This window comes from Eleginops maclovinus, chromosome 21, assembly GCF_036324505.1.
Source record: "Eleginops maclovinus isolate JMC-PN-2008 ecotype Puerto Natales chromosome 21, JC_Emac_rtc_rv5, whole genome shotgun sequence".
Lineage (NCBI taxonomy): Eukaryota > Metazoa > Chordata > Actinopteri > Perciformes > Eleginopidae > Eleginops > Eleginops maclovinus.
This window is the reverse complement of record NC_086369.1, coordinates 11,895,381-11,917,553: the sequence shown is the minus strand read 5'-3', so window position 1 is coordinate 11,917,553 and position 22,173 is coordinate 11,895,381. Positions and strand designations below refer to the sequence as shown.

Genomic DNA, 22,173 nt, shown 5'->3' with positions numbered 1-22,173 from the left:
TAACATCAGCGGCTTTCGGGGAATCACTAAACAGGCTCATGATGCAGCGACCGCCTGCCTACGCTGTACCTGCAATCTGTCAGCAACATCGGTCCTTCCCTCTAAAGCAGAGAGGTTTGTTCTATAAACACACACACACACACACACACACACACACAGACACACACACACACACACACACACACACACACACACACACACACACACACACACACAGTGCTCTGCCAAAACAGAAATAGTTTAGCCTGAAATATTAATTTACCCCGAAAGCGACACCGTGAATCAGAAACATCTTCTAATCTCATGCAAGAAAAGACAGCCATCTGGCTTGGGTGTGTGAATTTAAAGAGAGGAGAGGGGAGAGACCTCTTCTCTCTCCCTCCCTCTGTCTGTCTACATCTATCCTTTCTTCCCTCCCCCGGTAAACGCAGACTATTAAAGTAATGTGTTCATCTGCATAAAACTGCAGTGGAATGGAGAACATCATCGTTATATGAAAGCCATTAAGGCCCCCCAATTAAATCCAGCTGTCGACTTCAAATCAAATATTAGCAAAGGAGCCTTTTCGGGCCTGGCTTAAGAAAACTAAATAATGATCATCAGGTGTAGCAATGGTGGGCTGACACTTTATCCAAAACGTTTATTAAAAGAGCAAAGATCTCGATAACTAAGTATAATTTAGTGCGGGGGGGGAGTGGGGAAATAAAAAAGTAATGGGAGGTTGCAAAATGAGAGTGACAGAGGACAAGAAGAGTGTCCAGGGGATCACTTAGCTGCAGCATGTGTGTGTGTGTGTGTGTGTGTGTGTGTGTGTGTGTGTGTGTGTGTGTGTGTGTGTGTGTGTGTGTGTGTGTGTGTGTGTGTGTGTGTGCATGTGGGTGTTGAGTCTAAGCTCCTCTCAGTTCCACCCTCCACCCTGACCTTGATAAACTGGCCCTTGGTGACCCACTCACTTTAACGACGGCCACCCATCATTTACAGCGATATAAAAAGCGGAAAGAGGAGTCTGTGGAGCAAAAAGAGTGTGTCTGCCGTCCGGCCTGGCGGGATGGAGGGGAAGGGATGGTGTAAGCCAAGAAAAGCAGGGTGTCCCTTCTCCCTCCCCCGTCACTCTATTTTTTGTAAAGTAATTGCTTTCACCCCCGTTGGTGACCTGGGTAGATTTAATCACACCATCTCCAGCCCTGGCCAACTGAATCAAATTGGTCAAATTAACAATGGCTCCACAGGAGAAGGGTTCACCTCTCCCTCTCTTCCTCTGTGTGTGTGTGTTTGTGCATCTCCTTACACACACACACCACACACACACACACACACACACACACACACACCACACACACACACACTGGCTGTAGTCCTGTATGGCTCAGTTGGCACAGTGCAATGCTTAGCACGCTTAATTCTAGTTTTAGTTCCTGTTGAGGCTCAGTCCTGGCAGTACAACTGAGCCCTTATTACAAATTGATTTCAGATATTTCAGAAGATTAAACAAAAAGGGTGGAAGTAGAAAATGACCACTGTTGCACAAAGTACCTTCATTGTGTGCGCAGTATTTTGAGCTATACAGTCCACTACATTTACTCAAGTATTGTATTTATTGATGCTTCCATGGGTGGTTCAATTTAGGTTAAAAATGTCCAGTACTTTAGATTGTAAAAAATACATTTAAAAGAAATGACATTGCCAAGAGACGCAGCAAATGTCAGCATGCTAACACACAAAACTAAGATGATGAGTGGTCAACATCATTCTAATATGTTCCATTTGTGCTTAGAAATCAAATCTGAGTCGATAATGACGTCACAATGGAGTGAAGTCTGGAAACCAAGAGCTAACCAGCTTAGTTTTGTTAATAAGCATTAAACCAGCACAACATATTGGGTACCTCTGTGTCTGAGAAATAAGACATTACAAATATAAAGTTAACGTTGACTTCACGAGCCACACTGTTGCTTAATCCAAAAACTTGCTACACAGGGACTTTGTTGCTTCATCCTTATATAGGCTGGTCTGACTAGTAGCTTGTGGTGGCTAATACTAGCTTCCTTTAGCAAACCTTAAATAGATATTGCTGTGTTCACCGACTTTACTGTCCTCTCATCATGCTACCGCTAAACAGTGGTTTAGTGTTTATCATTATCTTCTAACACTTAGATAAAGTCACATGGTCTTGCCTTAAAGTAACCATGGTTTTTACTGAGATATATTGTATTTAAAACTGAATTACTTGGACAAGAAACAGATAGCCTTGTTTATCACATTGATAACAGCTCAAATCATAACATATTCATTTAACCACAAAAAAGAATAATCCTGATCACCTTGTTTTTAATGTGGCTCACTATTTCAATGTAATTCAATGTTGGATGTGTCGATGCCTCCCTCAGCCTGAAAAGATGCTCCAATGGTTACACACCAATGCTTTCACTCCTCACATATGCGGGCAGTGTGAAAGTCGAGGCGGGAGAGCAAATCTCCCGTCTGTCTTGTAAAGGCTTGCCAACATGCGGCGATACATTACCAATTTAAGGACATATGTTGTGTTTTGTTCTTGTTTTATTTTAAGTGCTACATTACAAGGACATTATTTAAAAAAAGAATTTGCCATGTTCCCGGTAAAGGCTGGTATGACTAATATCGTAGATATAGGAGAATAAGCCCACAGATCTAAAGAGTAAAACAATAATGTGATTAATACCCTCATTCATTAGAACGGGATTACCTGTTCAAGTGACATATGGGAAATCAATAGTCGCCATCCGGACTACGAAAGATTTCACATACAGCATGACTCACGGCAATACCGGCGAGCTATAAAAGGTAAATATCAGACACACCTCTCTGTGGCTCATAAAGCACATTTTAGAATTATTTATTTAAACAGGGATCACTGCTTCTCATAAAGAAGGTAATCTGCTAATAGAGTTAACCTTTCAATCAATCCTTTTAGCTCTTTTTTATAACATGGGCCACGGACCTCCTGGTCCAAAGGTTCTGTTGATCAGTTTGTAAGCAGTTTGTATTCGGGTATCATCTGACCTTTAACATAATAATAACATAATTCCTGAAATATAAAATGCAATGCCAGGCAGGAAGTGTATGTTGAAGGGCTTTAATGTAGTTGTACTACTCTGCCTTTAGTAATCAAAAGAAAAGAAGCTAAATAGCAGCATCTTTTACAGTGGTATGCAAAAGTTTGGGCACCCCTCTGAGATTTCATGACAATTTGCTTTTCCTTTATAATAGAAGATCACAGCAACAACATTTGTTTTCCTACAAAGATGTAGACGTTTTAGTGTTTTCCAGACCAAAATTCTTAGGGTAGCATTACATAGTTTTATTATAATAAAATAAAATGCAAAAAATGGGATGTGCAAAAGTTTGGGCACCCTTATAAATAGCATTCATTTCAACACCTGTACGGATTTATAGCTGACAGGTTGCTGCACAAAATTGCTTTGATTAGCTCATTAGACCTTCAATTACAAAGACAGGTGGAACCAATCATGAAAAAGGCTATTTAACATAGGTAATAGCTGGCTGTGCCTGGCCTAGGTTCTTTCTTAGGGAGTGGCAAGATGGGGACCTCAAAACAACTCTCCACTGACCTGAAAGCTAAGATAATCCAACATTATAAATTAGGAGAAGGGTACAAAAAATTATCTGACAGGTTTAAACTGTCTGTCTCCACAGTCAGAAACGTAGTTGTGAAATGGAAGGCCACAGGAACAGTCCGTGTGAAGGAAAGATGTGGTAGGCCGACAAAAATAGGGGAAAGGCACAGGCGAAGGATGGTGAAAATGGTCACAGAGAAGCCACAGACCACCTCCAGAGAACTACAACAACATCTGGCTGCTGATGGTGTAGTTGTTCACCGTTCCACAATCCAGCGTACTTTGCACCAGGAAGAGCTCATTGGAAGGGTGATGTGCAAAAAGCCTTTCCTGAGTGTTAATCACAAGAAGAGTCGCATGAGGTATGCAAAAGCACATCTGGACAAGCCAGAAGCATTTTGGAACAAAATACTGTGGTCAGATGAGACCAAGATTGAGTTATTTGGTCATAACATGAACAGGTATGCATGGCGAAAAAAACACACTGCATTCAATGAAAAGAACTTGTTGCCCACTGTAAAATTTGGTGGAGGATCTATCATGTTATGGGGCTGTGTGGCTAGCACAGGTACTGGAAAACTTGTTAAAGTTGAGGGCCACATGAATTCCTTACAGTACCAGGAGATTCTTGACAAGAATGTTCTAGAGTCAGTCACAAAGTTGAAGCTACGCCGGGGTTGGATTTTTCAGCAGGACAATGATCCTAAGCACCGATCAAAATCCACCAAGGAATTCATGCAGAAGCACAAGTACAATGTTCTGGAATGGCCATCCCAGTCCCCAGACCTTAACATCATTGAAAATGTATGGATTTATTTGAAGAAGGCTGTCCATGCACGGAGGCCAAGAAACCTGACTGAACTGGAGACGTTTTGTGTGGAAGAATGGGCCAAAATACCACCTGCCAGGCTTAAGGGACTTGTCTGTGGCTACAGGAGGCGTCTACAGGCCGTTATTGCAGCAAAAGGAGGCAATACTAAATATTAATGGAATTATTTCTTAGGGGTGCCCAAATTTATGTACATGCCTATTTTTGTTTGAATGCACATAAACATGTTTCTGTTTGACCAATAAAAGTTATTTCACTACTGAGATGTTTCTGTTACCATAAGGTATAACATATGTTAAAATGAAGTTGCTGCTTCAAAAGCTCAGCAAGTGACAAACTGATGCAGTGGTTTTCCTAAGGGGTGCCCAAACTTTTGCATACCACTGTATATGCTTTATCAAACCTTAACTAATCTTAATAAGTGACAGCACAACAGCCTTTTATCTATCAAAAAGAGGATATATTTCCAGTTTCTCAAGTAGAGGCTGTTTCTTTCAGGGATTAATCAGTTTGCAGGTTGTTTAGGGGATTTCTCAGTCCAATTTACTTTTGAATCGTGAAACAACAAAGTCAGCAGGTGAAATGAGGCAGAATGTAAAGTGAGAGTTTCTTTTCCACAAAAAGGGAGCCAAAATATGAGTGCTACCTTAAACCCGGACATCATAGATGTTTTAAAGCTGGATGTACATTTGGAAAGCACTGACCTGGTGATCTTGTCGGTGCAGGACATAGTGATGAGCTGCTCGCCCTGTAGGACGCCATCCCACGTTTGGACGGGCCCCCGACATCGCACCGGCACCGTCCCCTCTCCTGACTCGATTTTGGTCCGCAGGTGGCTGCGATGTTTCCTCATGAGGTGTCTGCCGCTGTGTACTGCCAACAAAACACATAGCCTGCGCTTCATCACTCTGCATTATGTCAGTTGCTATTACATGGCTTTGCTGGAGACACACTCTAATTAGCTATTAATGAAGCTGTTATTTCTAAATAACACAAAGTGTTTCAGATCTAATCACGTCAATAAGCACCCAAGATTGATTTTGAAGACTACTGATCTAATTTACTGAAAATGCACCAGGTCACAAAGACACTAGGTAATAAAAGCTGGAACACTTTTCCAATGTTGCTCTTAATATATAACAGAAAATGATCCATTATGTGTTTCACATTAGCTCTTAAGTGGTACATTCTCTGTATAATTAGGGATGTTCTCAGCTACTAATTATAAGAGTTCACGTGTAACTAGCTGCGTGTAATTAGAAAAACAAGGAATGTTTATCCAATACTTGGTTATCCAACAAATATTAAAACTATACTATTATATTTTTGGTAAAACACTGGCACTGTTGCCAGCTGTACAAAACATGGCATTTCCTTCACAAAGCAAAACGTTTGAATGAGGTTAATAGCTTAATTTAGGGAATTAAATGCATTCTTTTGGGACCGTTGACTGCCTAATTGTTAATGAAGTCAGCATTTTATTGGCTGTACGGAGGGAAGAAGGAGAAAGGAACCATTTTCCTGGATGAATTTTGGATGATCCTAGGACTGCTTACATTAGGCATGGTATGTCAGACTATGGTTTAAATAACCAACAGAGCAACTTCTTAACTTTTTAACCCTGTTGGTGAGTGCACAGGCCTTTAATCCATTTAAAAAACTCTCCTGTGTTTTTACGTGGGTGTACAAGCCAGCATGACCTCTACGGGCATTAAAGATGTTAATTAAAGTACACAGTATTCAAAAACAGTCTGCATAGTATTAGAGGAAGGACCGGAGTCTTTCAGCAAGAAGCAAACCTCTTAACAGAAGCACGGTATAAATTATAGATATTGTTTTTCGTGTTTTCAGTAAAATCCCAGTATGGATATCTCCCTAATAGGGTGACAGAGTCTACATAAATATTTGCTGTTTTAGTTTTAATAACCTCTTATTTCTCAAGGCTTAAACTCCCCTCTCTCTTCCTCCATGCTTGCTTTGGCTGATGTGACAGCAGCTAAAAATTAAGCCCCGACTTTCGGCTCAGAAATGTTTTAGAACAGTCAGGAAAAGGTGCTAAGTAATATTCTAATCTCTGAGAGCACACTGCATAACATTTAAGAGGTTTAATGACCAAAAGAGTCAAGTTCAAAGGGATCTGCAATGACAGCGTCTCCTTCCATCCTTACTGGTTTCATGAGACGCTCACCATGCACGGCTCTGTAGCGCATGTTAAAAGAGCTGAATGGCATTTTCAGTTGGTAATGAAAGGAGAGGGAGATATATATATATATACACACATTCTTCTGATGGGAAGCCAACTCCAGATTATATTTCTGAACTCGTAGGACACCTGGAAAATGCTGGGCAAACCGTCTCAATGAATATACAATTTATTTTCAGTGGGTTAGCAACAAAATGTCATCTAGTCAGCACAATGGGGCTGAAAGAGGCCAAAGAAGGGATGTGACATGAAAAGGATGCCTTCTTGACAGTGTGTGGAGAAAAAAAGATCAGAGCAGTGGCTTTCAGAATATCTGCCAGAGAAAATGATCTCTCTATAAACCTGATGGACTATTCGTGTTTGCATAATATAAGAATACACGGTGAGTATTAAATGTAACTTATTTTGTCACCCTCTGTAAAACAAATCAAACAAAGGGCTGCTGTCTTACGGTCAGAGGTGATTTCATAGGGCGAGTTGAGCCTCCCATCCCCACACGGTGAGGTGCTGATGTACATGTGGAAATGGATGTTGTCTCTCAACCTGTAGCCACACTCCTTGTGTCGCACAAATATCGACTCCTCCCAGTCTTCTGGTCTTTTACTTTAAGAGAAAAAGGCAAAGGAGAAAAAAACAAGTATGAGGGTGAGTGATGAGAAAGGTAGCACCATTCATCACAGCATAGGAAATAGATTTCCACTTTTCGTTTCCAATGATGAAGTGAGGCAGGGACACAGAGAGATGGACACTGACCACAGTCCATTCTCCTGCTGTCAGATCGACTCCTCCACATTAGTCAGGCTGTCCAAATGTCTCAGGGCAAAGAGGGACAGTCAGTGAAACCTATGCTCAATACATGCTTTGTATTTGAGTTGTTAAAGTGTTGCAATGAAGGTCAACTAAAGAAATGTATGAGTTGAAACAAACTTGCAAGAAAATCTGAAATATGTTAAATGCAGCACTGGTTTCTCCGGTAGTATTTCATAGCTCTTTGCTACTGGTGTAATGCACACCCTGCTTTATCGTCTATTTTACTGCAAATGGGACTATATTTTATAACATGAAAAATCATTCTGTATTGAAGTATACTTGGAACCGGCTTTTGAGACCATAAACTCTTCAGGAAAATGTTAACAGAGCTTATAAATCAAGTGAATAGCGGGTCATTTTCTCATAGCCTTACATAAAATCTGACTTATTTTGCAACGAGAGAAGTCGCCCCCTGCTGGCCATTGGAGAGAATACAAGTTAAGTATTGGGTTATGAAAAGGTGAGGCGTATGGCGGGGGTGCACCGACAGAAAGTAAATTCAAAGTTAAGTGGCTGTACATGTTGCTAGCTAGCTTAATCCTGCACAGTTCACAAGAAACAGTCAGATGGATTAGTGATAAAATAATTAAGGTAAATCAGAAGAAAACAGTGTGTTATTAATAAGCTGAATACTTGCAGTATGGGTGGCTACAAAACAACTGGGTCATTGTTTCTGCTGTGTGCAGGGATAAGGCTTTCATCACTCACACACGCCGGGTACGTAATGTACACACAGTATATTTAAAGTATGCATCACAATGCAAAGCACGGCTGCACTCTTTATATAACCTCTCCTCGGTCTCCGATGTCCTTTCACTGAGTGTAAATATGGCACTTCTGGCATTTTGTTTGGTCATTTCATTATGAGTTATCTCCCCCATTAGCCATTTTACTCAGCTGCAAAGTCTCCGTACCTGCCACCCAGCATTGTGCTAAGACAAAAAGTCAGTGCTGTGTATGCAAATATGACATTCAACAATCTAGACTTCTGGCCACTAATCTGATGAATCAGCCTTGCTATAGAGTTCCTCGGGGAGCTCAAAAGCATAATATATGCTTATAGACTGGAGGAAAAACTAATGGAGACTGTCTCTTGATGCTGGGCTTGGTGAGTTGTTATGCACAAAAGCATGTGCTTCATGTACAAAGGTACACTAAGAAGGCACTTTGTTAAGAAAGTACTAAAAACAAATCCATTGAGATCATGAGGTGAACCACTTTAAGTGTGAGTTGTTTGCTTGGCTAGCTAGAGGGAACAGCACCATATGGCTCGTTGATTATTGAAAGTCTCTGGTGAATAAAGCAGTGCTGTTTCCAGGGAGCTTATTATAGAGGAGAGGGCCTTCTTTGGCACCGCAGCGGGAGGTCACAACATATCAAATGCTATTAAGTATACTGTAGTGCGTAGTGCATGTTACATAATTGGAGGCACCTTAAAAACTAAAGTGTATGAAGCTTACACATAATGTTGGCAAAGGTCTCACTTAATAGTAAATATGCATTACCTGGTGGAGTGTAACAAAGTACATTCTACCTTTGCAGTAGTAATGATAAGAGTCCAATTCTACAATAAACTTTATCAGTCAGGAAGGAGACTAGGAGTAGTGTGTTTAGGGGGACTCACACACACTCATATTACCAACCCCCTAACCCTAACATTAATATCAGAGTTGCAGTAAATCTGATTCAAAGAATCCACCCACCATGTCACTTGTTTGGCTGAAATTGATTCAAGTCAGTTAATGTGTATGTTGTCAACAAATCAGAGTGAGATGAAGGCAACCGATTCTTCAATAATAAACCAGCTCTCCAGACTTTTTATCGACCAATTACAGAGAGCACTATTTGAGGAGATAGGAAATGCTACAGGTTTTTTTAAGTTGCCGAAAATGTTAGTACACCACTCTGATAATGTCCATATGTATTTAAGATAGAGCAGAGATAAATCTGTTACCTTAAAAAGAGTTCAAGTTGAGAGTAGAGGAAGCGTAGCAGGGCTCTGCGGGCCGTGACCTCAGCGTGACAGTCGTTGACCACCTGTCCCTGGTCGCTCAGATATTCCCCGTTGATACACTTGGTGCCCGTAGATAACGCCACCACCTGGGCGTGCCTCAGGTCCAGACCTGTCAAACAATCACAGACATATTATCACCTTACTTTGCTACATTAATCCAAGAGTTTGATAAAAGTCCTCAGAGTCCTTCCTTTTACAGAATAAAGAACGAAGTCTGGGATAAATAAGGGATTTATTTTCCTACAGTAGGGTCATGCTCAATGTTCTTTCACCCTCTGCACTCAACACTTTTAGACATTGTTGACTTGGCTTAAGGAAGAACTGATTATAGGTTTGAAATAATTGTGTTAAGAAATGTCATAATGTAACTTTATATAAAAAATGTTCAAGTAACTGAAAGTAAGGAAGCGCAAAAAATAAAAGACTGGATTTGGTAAGAAATAGTCAAAATAAAATGAAACCCAACAAAATGCATCAATGAGCAGCAAAGCGTGGGTGTAAAAAAAACAACCTGAGACAGAAGTTGGTCATACACAACCAAACTGTTCCATTAGCTCACATAGTGAAATGATAAATATGACATAAGAGGAGAACAGAGGTCATTCTGACCAACAATTTTGGGTTATTTTCAGAACCACAGTTCTCCGAGTCAGCATGTCTGCAGAAGCTCCTATCACACAGCACCAGCCAGGATTAGCTGCATCCAAAAAGAGGGAGGCAAGAGACCCTCCGCCTATAAACTGAGCTGGCACCCCGCATTCTCATTCATTAAGTTCACCTCTTCACATTCAGCTGCACAATGGAGAGGGCCGAGTGTAGAACCAGCAAATTAAGGAGACCCTTCTGACTGTGCTGAGAGCTACATATAAACACATGTGGCCTTAAAGATCCAAATAAGTGGTCTTTCTTCTGCCTGAGTTCATTTTGAGAAGAATTGAATTGTCCCGTGTGCGTATACTGTGATGCAAATAACATCAAATGAAGTAAGCCCTTTACGAAGGCCTAGCAAACACAGTAAAGAGCCACAGACCTGATACTTCCTCCACCTGTGTAGACATGGAGGCAGAGGGCCACTCTGGAGGCTTTCCTGCACAAAACACATTTTCTTTAAATACCATGGACCCTTTGGAATTGGGTAACCTTCTTCAATACTATTTGATGTTCATTTTGGAGTACAATAGAAGATAAATTGGGTTGTGCTTAAGGGAGTTTTTGTCTTACAACTTTAACCCTCCCAAGGTAATTGTAGCATGTAAAAACGACAAACCAAAACGGTGCCGACGTCCACCTCTTTCATTCAGTCTATGGTCTAATTTAATTCTGTCTGGACAGCATGATAAAAGCTTCAGCATAGGTCACTGTAGCAATATTCTCAATGAGAGACATGAAGTAACCGCTATGAGAGAGATCAGCGATAACAGAGTCATCCTGTCTCATGTTGGTTTTCCTTTGAGAAAAAGATACTTTTCTCAGTGAGGATTCAGGCCAGTGCAGGGCCATGTGAGAGCCCCACTGACTGACAGATAGACAGAGGTGGTGCAGGGGGGGGGAGGCTGGATCAGCACGTTAACGGCATGCCATTCCTTCCTTGGCTGCCACAAATCTCTCTCATCGCCTCTGAAAGTCAGGCTTCACTGGCTTCTGGCAGACCTGCAGGCATCGCCGGACGGGCACATGAGCTTTTATCAGCCTCGGCCCAGATGGCACTGCGGCGGTTAGAGTCCTGACACCTCCACTGATGAGGAATGGGAAGGAGGGCAAGGGAGGAAAAAGTTATGGGAGGGAGTAGTGAGTGTGCAGTGTGTGTGTGTGTGTGGGCAGTTTAGGGAAAAGAGAAAAGAGGAGGGTGGTACAACTTTAACTCCAGAAACTTCAGCAGAAATCTTCATACAAATTTAGTCTTAAAAACGAATATGTTTAAAACTAATGTATTTGGATCTCAATAGCAAGTAAACTTTACAGTCGAGTAACCTTTTGTTCTTTCTTTGCTAGAAGGCTGGAATAATTTCTCTCATTTCTAAAGAGAAAACCTGCAGAAACGTATATGTGTATTTAGAGCCAGCAGAAACAAGCACACAAACGCAACTCTGACATACCGCTACCTTCTCATCTGATATGGCAAAGTTGTGAGTAATCGGTCGCTGTCTGCGCCATATTGTATTTCCTGTTTTACTTTGAAGGAACAACATCTCTTGTGTGTCTCCCACCTTGATTATCTGAACTGGCTGTAATAACTGACCAGCCCCTGGTTTTTAAATCAGCAAAACCTAGATTATATACTCCTTTGTCTTTGTCCATTCTTCATTGCTGTCCAACAATTTCATAGTTTCTACCTTTTTGTTTATTTAGCTTTGTTTTTTTGGTTACTGATGTTTCCTTCTCTCTGCAGAGTTTCCTAGCTGGGTTTGTACTGACCTCTTGTGTGTGAACACTTAGTTTGTTAGTTAGACTTTACCTTGTGTCCTGTGTCTGTATTTCAGTCTCATTGTCAGTATAATACTAGTTTATGTTGACTATTCCTCTTGTGACATATCTTCTACTACCTTTCGTTTAACTATCACTCAGTGGGGAACAGTACATTAAGGTTACACTTATGGTACTGCGCTAGAAAACATCTATCCTGTTGGCATTCTCTGTAAGCATTGCGCCCAAATTCCTTGTCGGTGATAAAGCCAGTTCTAAAAGGTAACAGACTCAAACAGTTTCATTCTCTTGCTTTTCCTTGCCGTTCCACTTCTCGATTGTTTAGATCAATTTTGCAGTGGATAATTTCTGCCGCGCTGCTCACTACCCTGCCATGAAATTGGCACTGAGGTTGCCTTCAGTTTGCGGGAGTGAGGAGAGGAGGAGGATAGACGAATGAGAGAGAGACGAAGAGAGGTGTAGATAGAGAGCCCCACAGGCAGAGTGCTGTTTTTAAACCAGAAATAATCAGCTGCATCACAGAAATACAAAAAGAGAGGGTCAAAAGGAACAAGGTAGAGTGGAGTCAAAGGCCTGGGGCGCTCTTCACACACAAATACATCTGTTACTGGTGATTCAAAGATGTCACACCCCAGGATAACAGCCCTGTCAAAAAGCATGTTCATCACAGACTGAAACTACTCACTATGGCAACTGCACTATACTCTGCTCAGTACTGTCAAGGGCCTTAAACAGGAAGACAAAGCACACACTGCCTCACTATGGTGACAGAGGAGGTAAACACACCTCTGACAGCACATGTCACAAAGGCACAGGTATTTATTTAACTCTGTATTTCGATGACAGCTCGTGCATCTAGTGGAAAAGTCGGGTAGGACGAGGGTTAACATAACAGTGTGAGCAAAAGGCACCGATATTCATGTGACTGACATGCAGAAATGTAATAATATGCAAGGTTTTTTATTTGGACGGTTTGAATCTACGAAACACTACGGCTTTAAAAAAGGGAAGGATTTTTATATTATTGGTCAACAATGATGACAGGGTATTTTTTGCCCCTGCTTGTCCAAAAACATTGCCCTGCACACCTGCTCTGAGGGATATTGATTGGCCATCACTGGTTGAAACCAAAATATATTTGCTGAACCAGTTTTTCTTTTCTCACCTGAATGGAACCCTCTTTCGGCTGCAGCAGTATTACTTCTGTGTTTCTGCTTAATGTTGCATTAATTCCACCACACTACACTGGCTCTCCACATGCTCTGTCTGCATGCTGGCAATATGCCTCTCCCCACCAGACTGCTTTTTTCAAACATTGGAAAGCTTGAGTGCTAGAGAATACTATAAGACAATTAAAAAATCTCTGTTCACAGCCTGAATACTAGACTTCATGTGTTAATTAAACTTCACATATAAAAGTGGCGGATGGCCCCTTTAATTTGACACGAACAGTACTAATGCTATAACCTTCATGCAAGATAAAACTCAGTTTGATTAAGATGACGATTTACATTTTAGGGTTTGTTAAAGGCATGTAACAAACTGTGACAAGTCGTGTACAAAATGAATGCTAATTAATGCTAATAAGGACATTAATTATCCGCAGTAGAAAGTCTTCCACAGAGAAGTTCTCACTATTCCTCAGGGGAGAGGGGGACCAAATCACGTGGGACGAAACTAAGCACAACTACTCAAGTTCTTGTATACTACTCACTTGATTTAATGTACTTTATTCATGTTCTACCAAAAATGTCTTATGCCAAATAATGTACTTTACTGTATTTCTGCATTCATTTGAAAACAACTTGTTTCTGTTTCTCATTTTTGTATACTAAAAATATTTCCTGGATTTTCAAGTTATTTCTATGTTTGAGTACCTGACCCCTTATTATGTGTTCCTTTAATATGTCCACACTTATTTCTTTCTACTTTTAAATATATATTACTCATAGAAGTCAATCAGTAATACAATAAAACACTGAATAAATAAATATTCGTCATAGATCAGCCATGATCCGCTCCGACAGTAAAATGGTGTTTACAGGACAATGCATGGATTATAATAATGCAACACATACAATATTTGAACACCATATGATCTGAATATAACAAACTTGCATAATTAGAACTTTAGAGTATGAATTTTCGAGGACAAATTGCTAAAAATGATTTACTGGCAACCATTATTAGGAGAATCTGGTGGAGGCAGATGGAGAAATTCTAATGAATAACATGACCATGAACTTTACAGTGATCTTTTAATTAATAAGGCAACTAATATTGGCAGACACTACAAAGCTGTTCTGTGTTTATAAAACAAGGGAACTGTTTCCATATTAGCCACCAATTATCTCTAAGCACCATAAAGCACATATTAAAACCATTTCTTCTAAAGCAGATTGAGCTCCCAAGGTCAGCTTTAAGTCGACTCCATTATACTGAATGCCATTTAGATCGAGCTTCATAAATCTCTGGTTCTCTCGTCACTAGACGTTGGATGATTAAGGTCAGCGTCAACTAACGTGTGTTATTTGAATACCAGTAAATGCTCAGATGGTACAAAAAAAGAACTTGGCAAGAGAAGAGCCTGCACCCTGTTGAATGTGTATTAGCTTTAACAAGCAACTGTTCTGCACACATTAAGGTGGCTTTGTGAAAAGCTGCTGAAGCTCTCAAATCTCTCTCTGCTGCAACACACCCTGTGCGCATCTCTGCCATTTTTTTTTGCCTCTTAGCAAGCTGTTTTGTAGCGGGATGCGATTACTGAACGCTAAAATTTGTGGCAGCCGGAAAGCCAGATAAAGAGTGGAGCAAAATCCCTGTTTGAAAACAGATATGCAGGCTAAGAAGCATAGCTTAAGCGTCATTTGTAATCAACTTGTTTGAAACCCTTTGCTCTCGTCTCTTTCTTTGAGTCCCTGTGGTATTTTTCCCCACTTGGAGTCTCATCACCCTGCAGAATAAAAAAGAAAAAAGAAGTTCCTCAAATCCCATCTTACAAACAAGTATAAGAAAGGAGTAATGGAGTCTTTTTTCCCATGTGGACATTCTGATTTTTCATGTCTCTGAGCACATCTGAACCCTGTTTACCATCTCCTCACACCCACTGCTATCCCCGATCGATTCAGATGAGATTTTCCACACTATTTGACAATGTTTGCTGGCGGTCATGTTGCAACTCTCAGCCTGGTGGCGAGGCTAATCTCACTCAGGTTTGGGCTCAACTGTCTCTGTGGGACTCCAGCAAGGGTGGAGAGGGGGATCGCTGTCTGTCTCCAGTTCAAAGACAGCCTGATTAATATTCTCCAGGCAAAAGCAGAGGCATGAGACACAGGGAGGGGGAGAGAACAGGACTCCCTAGTGTTCCTGTCAAGTTGGGTGTCTGACTGCGCGGACGTTGGCCACCACACCGCTGCCGCCTCGCTGCGAATACTTGGCAGCGCTACGTCTGGATCACTGAAGATAACGTGTGCTATTAATAAACAAACAGAAGCAATTACTGGGAGGCAGAGGAGAGGGATTGGATTAGGTCAGGACGAGCGCTGGTCTCACTGAAGTCTAAACTGATGAGCTGCAGCACTCTAAAGACAGCAGAGATACCAATGCCTCCTCCCTGACCCCAGCTACCCCCCCCCCACACACACACACAAAGCCTGCAGCCACACAGGGAGATAACACTCCTCTGTGTGCGTGTATGGATTTGTGTGTGGTAGGGCTCCACATGTGCAGACCTGTTGGCATTTCTGTGGGTGCGTGTGCTCTAGGGCTGCAAAATTTGGAAAATTAAAGACTAAATGTGTTTATTTTGACTGATACTGCAAATAAGATAATTCACATTATCATAAAAACACGTTTTAAATAAACATGGTGTGATTTATTTTTAGGAGGACCTTTCAGAGGATCTTCCTTCTGGTCTGTAGAGTACTGTTAAACTCCTGCAAAGTTTATTCAGAATTATATTTTCACATATTTTGCCCTTATCTAATAATGCATGTGTGCACTCCTGGATATTTTAGCATATACAAAAATTACCCATATTTTGTAAAATCAGACTATATCCGTTTCCTGCCTTACCTGGCTGCTTTCCCTGTGTACATTAGTGTGTTCCCAAATGTCTCAGGTTTAATGTTTTTGGTTTTGTTTGTTTATATTTTAATCGGTTTGTCGGCAGGATTAGGTTAAATTACTATTCACATTTTCATCAGACTTGGTAGAACGGTGCAGCATAGTCCGAGGAATAACTCATTGCATGTTGGTTTGTATCCGAACCACAGGGCAGATTATTTTCCACTCGTATTTTGGAATGTGCCAAATGTTTGGAAGGGTAAGCTTTCATTTCTGCTGTTGGTCTGGTAGCTAGCATAGTTCAGGGATTGTTTGTATGCATCATGAATAGCCTTTCTGTTATTATATGATCATTTATTAGACTTAAATGAGTGGAGACCGGAATGCATTTTTTTTTTTCATGACGGCACAAACTGATGTTTTCTTCTAAACAAGCAAATTGCACAACCAAAATGTGCTAATTTAAATGGCATTCTGCAGCGTGAACACATCTGGTACATACACCGGCAAGATTTTACCTTATTTCTTGGCTAGTAGCTCTAGCCAAAAACTGCTAAAATGCAACAAAAAAAATAATGCTAACTTCAAACGCTCACAAGCAGCAGATTGAGAAGAACATGACAGCTTGTTCCATGAACATTTCATGCCAGACATTTCCAGGGTTTAATGCTTCTATTCTGCTTGGATCTGCGTGTGTTGATGTGTGCATCTGTGGATGATGTAATGTGCAACAAACAGCACACATGAAAGATAAATGCAGAGTAATTACTCATTGTGTCATGCTGCACTGTTCCTTCAGCGTTTCACTCGGTCGGGTTTCAGATCAAGTTTTACGATGATCTAGTTAAGGTTTCCACTGTGGCTTCTGGAAGTCTTGTCAAAGCTGCCTGAGCACAGTGAGTCCAACATGCAGGAGGGATGACTGACACTTACTACCATGTCTCATTCCCCTCAGAGACTCTGAATAGTCAATAATTCATCAGAGGGTATATTCTCCTGGACGAACGCAAGGTACAGCATGGAGTGGCCCTTCCTCAGTTTATCATTTCTCTCTCAATCTAGAATTCCCATTTCTATCTTTTTACCTCCCCTTATTCGCGCTGCCTATATTGCAACACTTCAATAATTCAAAGTGATATATAAAAGTCAATGAAATTTTGCCATACCTCGGGTCATTACGATGCCTGCCAGGGATTTGTGGCGAGCGTGCGCAGGACTGCAGCTGCCCACCAGGGACCGGTACTTCTCCCTCACCAAGTGGAATATTGAATCGGCAAAGTCCTGAAAAACACAAAGGCCCAGTTCATTTTTACTCGACACACTGTATGGAGTCACAGGTTTCATTTTACTGTAGAATATTCCACTTCCCTTATCTGTTAATACAGTGTTTTGTTTTCAGATTGCCACAGGGTTGACTTAGCTGTTAGCTATGAGTACATGCAGTATTCTGCACATTCATCATAGTAACTTTTCTAACACTACCATAGTTAAGAACTATTTGAGTTTTAATAGCATGGTTATAATAGTAACAATAAGCAAAAGACAAATAAAAAAAACAAATATGTTCAACAGTTCTTGGATTCTCAAACTCAAATATAACTGTAAATGTCAGCATGTAGCTAGGTTAACATAAATGTGTATTAGGGAGTGTGTAGGTGTGTTAATATGAGCAAAGCCAAACATATCCTGCAAGTCTCCCGAAATAGATCCTTATCCAAACAGACCTCCCTCTCCGCCCATTCCTTTTCATTTCTTCTTTCCCTATTTTATTTCTTTTGGCTTTTTCTTTTCTTTCTTCCTCTTTACAGTATTTAAAAAAAAAAAGTTTTACACTTTTTATATTTTACAGAAACATGCAGTCTCTTGTTTCTTTTCCTTTTTACATTTTGTAAATCAATGACATATGCTGTTGCCTTTTGTTTTTGATAGATTGTCCAAATTGTGACCAACAGCAAGAATAAAGCTAGCTGCCCAAATGCCAACAAAACACACACATATTGCTATTACACATTAAAATACAATTGAGCCAATATCAGGGTAGGAAGTATTTGAGGTGGGATATTCATGTAATCCCTTTATTGTGGAGTGATGTTAGTCAAAGTCTGCCATTGGGAGTCGCTATTAGTGCAAAGCAACAACCTGGAGGATTCACTCGCAACTTGACCCATTGTGACACATCATAAAATGCAAACTGATTTGGATTTCTTGATTCCTTCACTACACATCTGTCCAACCATCGGTTCTAAAAGACATATAGATCACATCAACCACTTTCCTCAAACTGTTAATGCGTTTTCCTCCGGTGGTAGTTCTGGGCTTAGCATCAGAGCGGCCTTCACGCTAACCGTAGCAGAAATGGATCACCGGGAGATGGCAACAAATTGGCAGCATAGTGGGCCCTTTTGGACAGATCGAGTCCCCGGTAGCTAAAAGGACATCAACAGATGCCACGGTGACAAACGCAGAGAGTAAGCGAGAAGGAGAGAGATTAAGGATGAAAATCTGTAGGGGTGACTGAATTAGTGAGCATATTGCTCATTACGGCCCTCGTCAGGGCTGTGAAATACTCTCACAGTGAGGACTGATGGTACGAGAGCTCACAGCTTGTGGTGTTTGTGTCCATGTGAATGCACACACATACTGCTGATTATGTCAGCCTGAAGCTTTTCGGGGGGGTTGGAACAGAAAAGAAATGGGAGAAAAGTCAAGAGTGGATAACTTTTTAGCTATTCGACTCAAGAGTTTGTCACGACCCCTCATCAAGCTCTATAACGGTCGCATGACAGGTCGCTTCTGAGATGAGTGTACGTCCCTTTAACAACAGGCAAGACCGACAGGAAGAGGGGAAAGTTGTTGTTGTTTACTTTATGCTTGAATAATCAATCCAGTCAAAGACCCTGTTTGTCAAGCCCTCAGTCAGCGCAGCTCATGTTGCGGTGACAGGGACAAAATGACCAGAGCGGCTGGATTCCAATTCAGTGTGACCAAGGACTAAGAAGTCAATATATATTACCAAGCTATTCCCCCTTTGCAAAAGGTCAGGGACTATATACAAAGGTTGAAATACAGGCTATTCTAAAGACCTAATCTGAAATATTTTTAGTTATTTACTTTCATGAGCAAAAGGTTGTTGTGCAACCTACCGCATATGGACTCTTCAACGCTAGTGTTAATTATCTTTACTTTTTTTGAGTATTTTAAGTATTTTTCGAAAAAGTTGGTCCTAGTTTTCAGAAAGGGGTAAACAAAAGTAATTAGTACTTTTAAGTAAGAGCAATTGTTTATCAAGCAAATATGTATAAAATATTTGCTTTGCCATGCTTTTAGTTTGAATACAGTTCGAAACATATATCCTTGGGTTTTCGACTGTTGATGGCGCAAGCTAAGGTACATTTGATTGAGAAATAATGACCAATAATTAGAATAATCCTTGGATGCAGCCACGAGGTAAATGTATTTGATGTTGGGTCATTGAACAGTTGGACACTATCACCAAAGTTGCTGGCAAAAATCAATGAATTATATATTTTTAATCCTATTGACTAAAATATCCCTCCCCCCCGATAGTCAAGGCTTTCATTAAGGTAGAAAAAAACCACTTGTTTTGAAATACGGATCAGCCCTAATGTGGTATTTGCTGGTTCTATAGAAGCGCCTCTTACACAAATCTGAACCCCGCCCCCGCCCCCTGACTTGTTCCCTGTACCTGGAAGTGACATCCAATTAATTCTAACAGATTCCAGCCCGGCTTGGCAGCGTCGGTCACAGTCTGAACCCCGAGTCAAGTCCTCCATCCCTCCTAAAGGCCTTTTCATTGATGACATTACAGAGGTGAGAGAAGGTGGCAGCTCAGAAAGGCCTGCAGAGCAAAGGTGGAATAGACCCTGGCATGTGGCCCGGCTTTATGTGCCTCCACCCTGTTTCCTCCCCCTTTTGTTCTCCCTCTTCTCTTTCATCTTTCTTTGTCAATGCCTCTTCTTTTTTTTAAGTATGACTCTTCAGGTCTTGCCTTTTATTCCTCCCTTAGCGTCCCTGTTGCCCGGTTTCTCCCCCCTATCATGCTGATACGTGATAGGGGGCAGTGATGTCAAAGCCAATAATTTCCTCATCCTGGGAGTGGGGAAACAACATAATATACATCAACTGACACAAAAGAAAATAGACTGTGATCTACAGCGGTGGTTCACTTAACGAAAACACTCCTTCCTGGTTTCTATCAGCTTGAATCTAAACACGTAGTTCTGCCTGTTCTGTCATTCCTCGTGTTGTCCCCTATCATTTCTCTTGACACACACATCGCTTTCCTCAGCGGGGGACATTGAGTGCCACCTTCAGTGTGGGCCTAATGTGGCATAAAAATGGGGCCAAGGATCTCGCTCCTCAGTCAGACAGAACATCGGGGCGAGCTGCCGCACAGCGAGAGGAAGCTTCTTCATGGATGAGCATCAACGTCGCTCTATATAGCTACATTTTGGAATTTGTTTTTCAAAATCTGTTTCGGGATACTGATGTAGGCTCCCCTGGGAATACAGGAACTGGTTGGAGAAGAAACCAGCTGTTGTGTTACTCACCCCACCTGGTGCCTCTCGCCTGCATTAGTTCTGACCAATTTACTAAGCAGTTCCTCTGGGTCTCCTCAGGGTGGAGAAAACAAGTAGCAGCAGTAACTACAGCCGCAACGGATGAGATTTATTGCAGCAATACACAAATGAGCTTGAATAAAGAAGTAAAACATGATCCACTGCCCAATGACCCCGTTTACTCTTTGTCATTTCATGCATCCGAGGCAGATTGCCATTTGAAGTCAGACAAAAGTGTAATGCCGTCTAAAAATCAACCAAGAACCAGCCAACAGAGGTTGAAATCAAATTAAAGTAATTGTAAACAAAGATATCTGCCTTTCCAAAACACAAACCTGACGAGGTAATTCCACAAAAAAACTACACTGAAATTACCCATCATTCTCCTTCCCACTGAATTCTTGGTGGAGAAAAAAACAAGGACAGCTAAAACATTTGTACTGCTCAATTTTCATCGAGGCAAAATATGGTTAGCATTTTATTTGAAAGCACCTTACAATTCACTGTTAAGAGAATAAAAGTGTCAAATTACAGCCTTAAACAAATGCTGAAATCAAGGCCATTATAGCATAGCATTTGGAGTCAAATGTCTGGCCACCTGAAGAATGTAGGTCCTATATTTACGCTCCGTTTAGCAAAGTGCTTTTTGTCTGAAAAAACAGTTGAGGAAAGTATCTGGCTATTTAGCTACTAAATGCTTTTCAACACCAGCAACTTAATAGCTAACTGTGTATCCCTGCTGTTATGTGCTGAACTGTATTACTGTACAGTTTTCATTTTTAAAGTGCCTGCTGGGGCTAAATAAGATGCTATGAGTGCTAAGCCTGGAACAAGTTAGTGAAGTCTCGAGCTGCAAAAAACAAGCTTAAAGTTAAAAGGGGGAGGAGTGCGTAGTTGCCTGTATAGTCACGATTTAGTCACGGTTAATTGCTATCGAAAAACTGGTGGGGAATGAGTGACGGGGTGCAAAAATCCGGCAGCCATAACACTAGCTCTGCCAGATTTAGAAGGCCCCTTTAAAGCAGCTTGAAGTCAAACGAAACGAAACAAAAAGCTGGGATTTCTAAATGTGTTCCTGGCCTATTCTGCTCATCAGTCCATTTCTTTTTTTTATCGGTTCATTACATCCCTCCCCCCTCACCTCACCTCACCTTCCCTCTCTCCTACTCCCCAACTGTTTGTGCACGTAAACCGTTCAGCATATATCTCCAAGGTAATGTGGAATGTCACCCACAATCCTCCTGCTGCCTTTCCTCTGAAGTCAATATTGTGCCAGAAACACAAAATGTCAAGGGGGGAGTTTTCTCTGCTGCGGCCTGACCCAGAAGTCTTTGCATGCTGGTAGTGGTGATGGCGTGAGTGTGTGTGTGTGTTGTGAGGAAAGGCTCAATTGTTTAATTTATTGTTCAGCACTAAGGCCCCTAAGGGAAATGATGACTAGAGATTCATTCGTGATTCCAGTTTAGGGCCCTCCATAACGTTCCCCATATGCTTCAGTTTAATTTGGTGAAACATGGGAGTGTGATGTGAGGCGGCCATGTTTAATGTGTGTGTTTATGAACAACACTGCTCATGTTAGAGTGGCATGGGGATGGATATGGTCTTGATTTCACCCCGCCCTCAGGAAAACACAC

The 22,173-nt window shown here is 41.2% G+C and overlaps 1 protein-coding gene across 1 annotated transcript in view; it reads right to left on the bottom strand.

Moving 5' to 3' along the window:
• adarb2 (adenosine deaminase RNA specific B2 (inactive)) overlaps positions 1-22,173 on the bottom strand; it is a 135,002-nt gene that overhangs the window by 6,982 nt on the left and 105,847 nt on the right. The window contains exons 4-7 of the mRNA XM_063912288.1: positions 17,126-17,240; positions 9,411-9,579; positions 7,098-7,249; positions 5,148-5,316 (exon numbers count right to left, since the gene is read on the bottom strand). Coding sequence (XP_063768358.1) covers positions 5,148-5,316; positions 7,098-7,249; positions 9,411-9,579; positions 17,126-17,240 — 605 coding nt within the window. The remainder of the gene's footprint in view (positions 1-5,147; positions 5,317-7,097; positions 7,250-9,410; positions 9,580-17,125; positions 17,241-22,173) is intronic.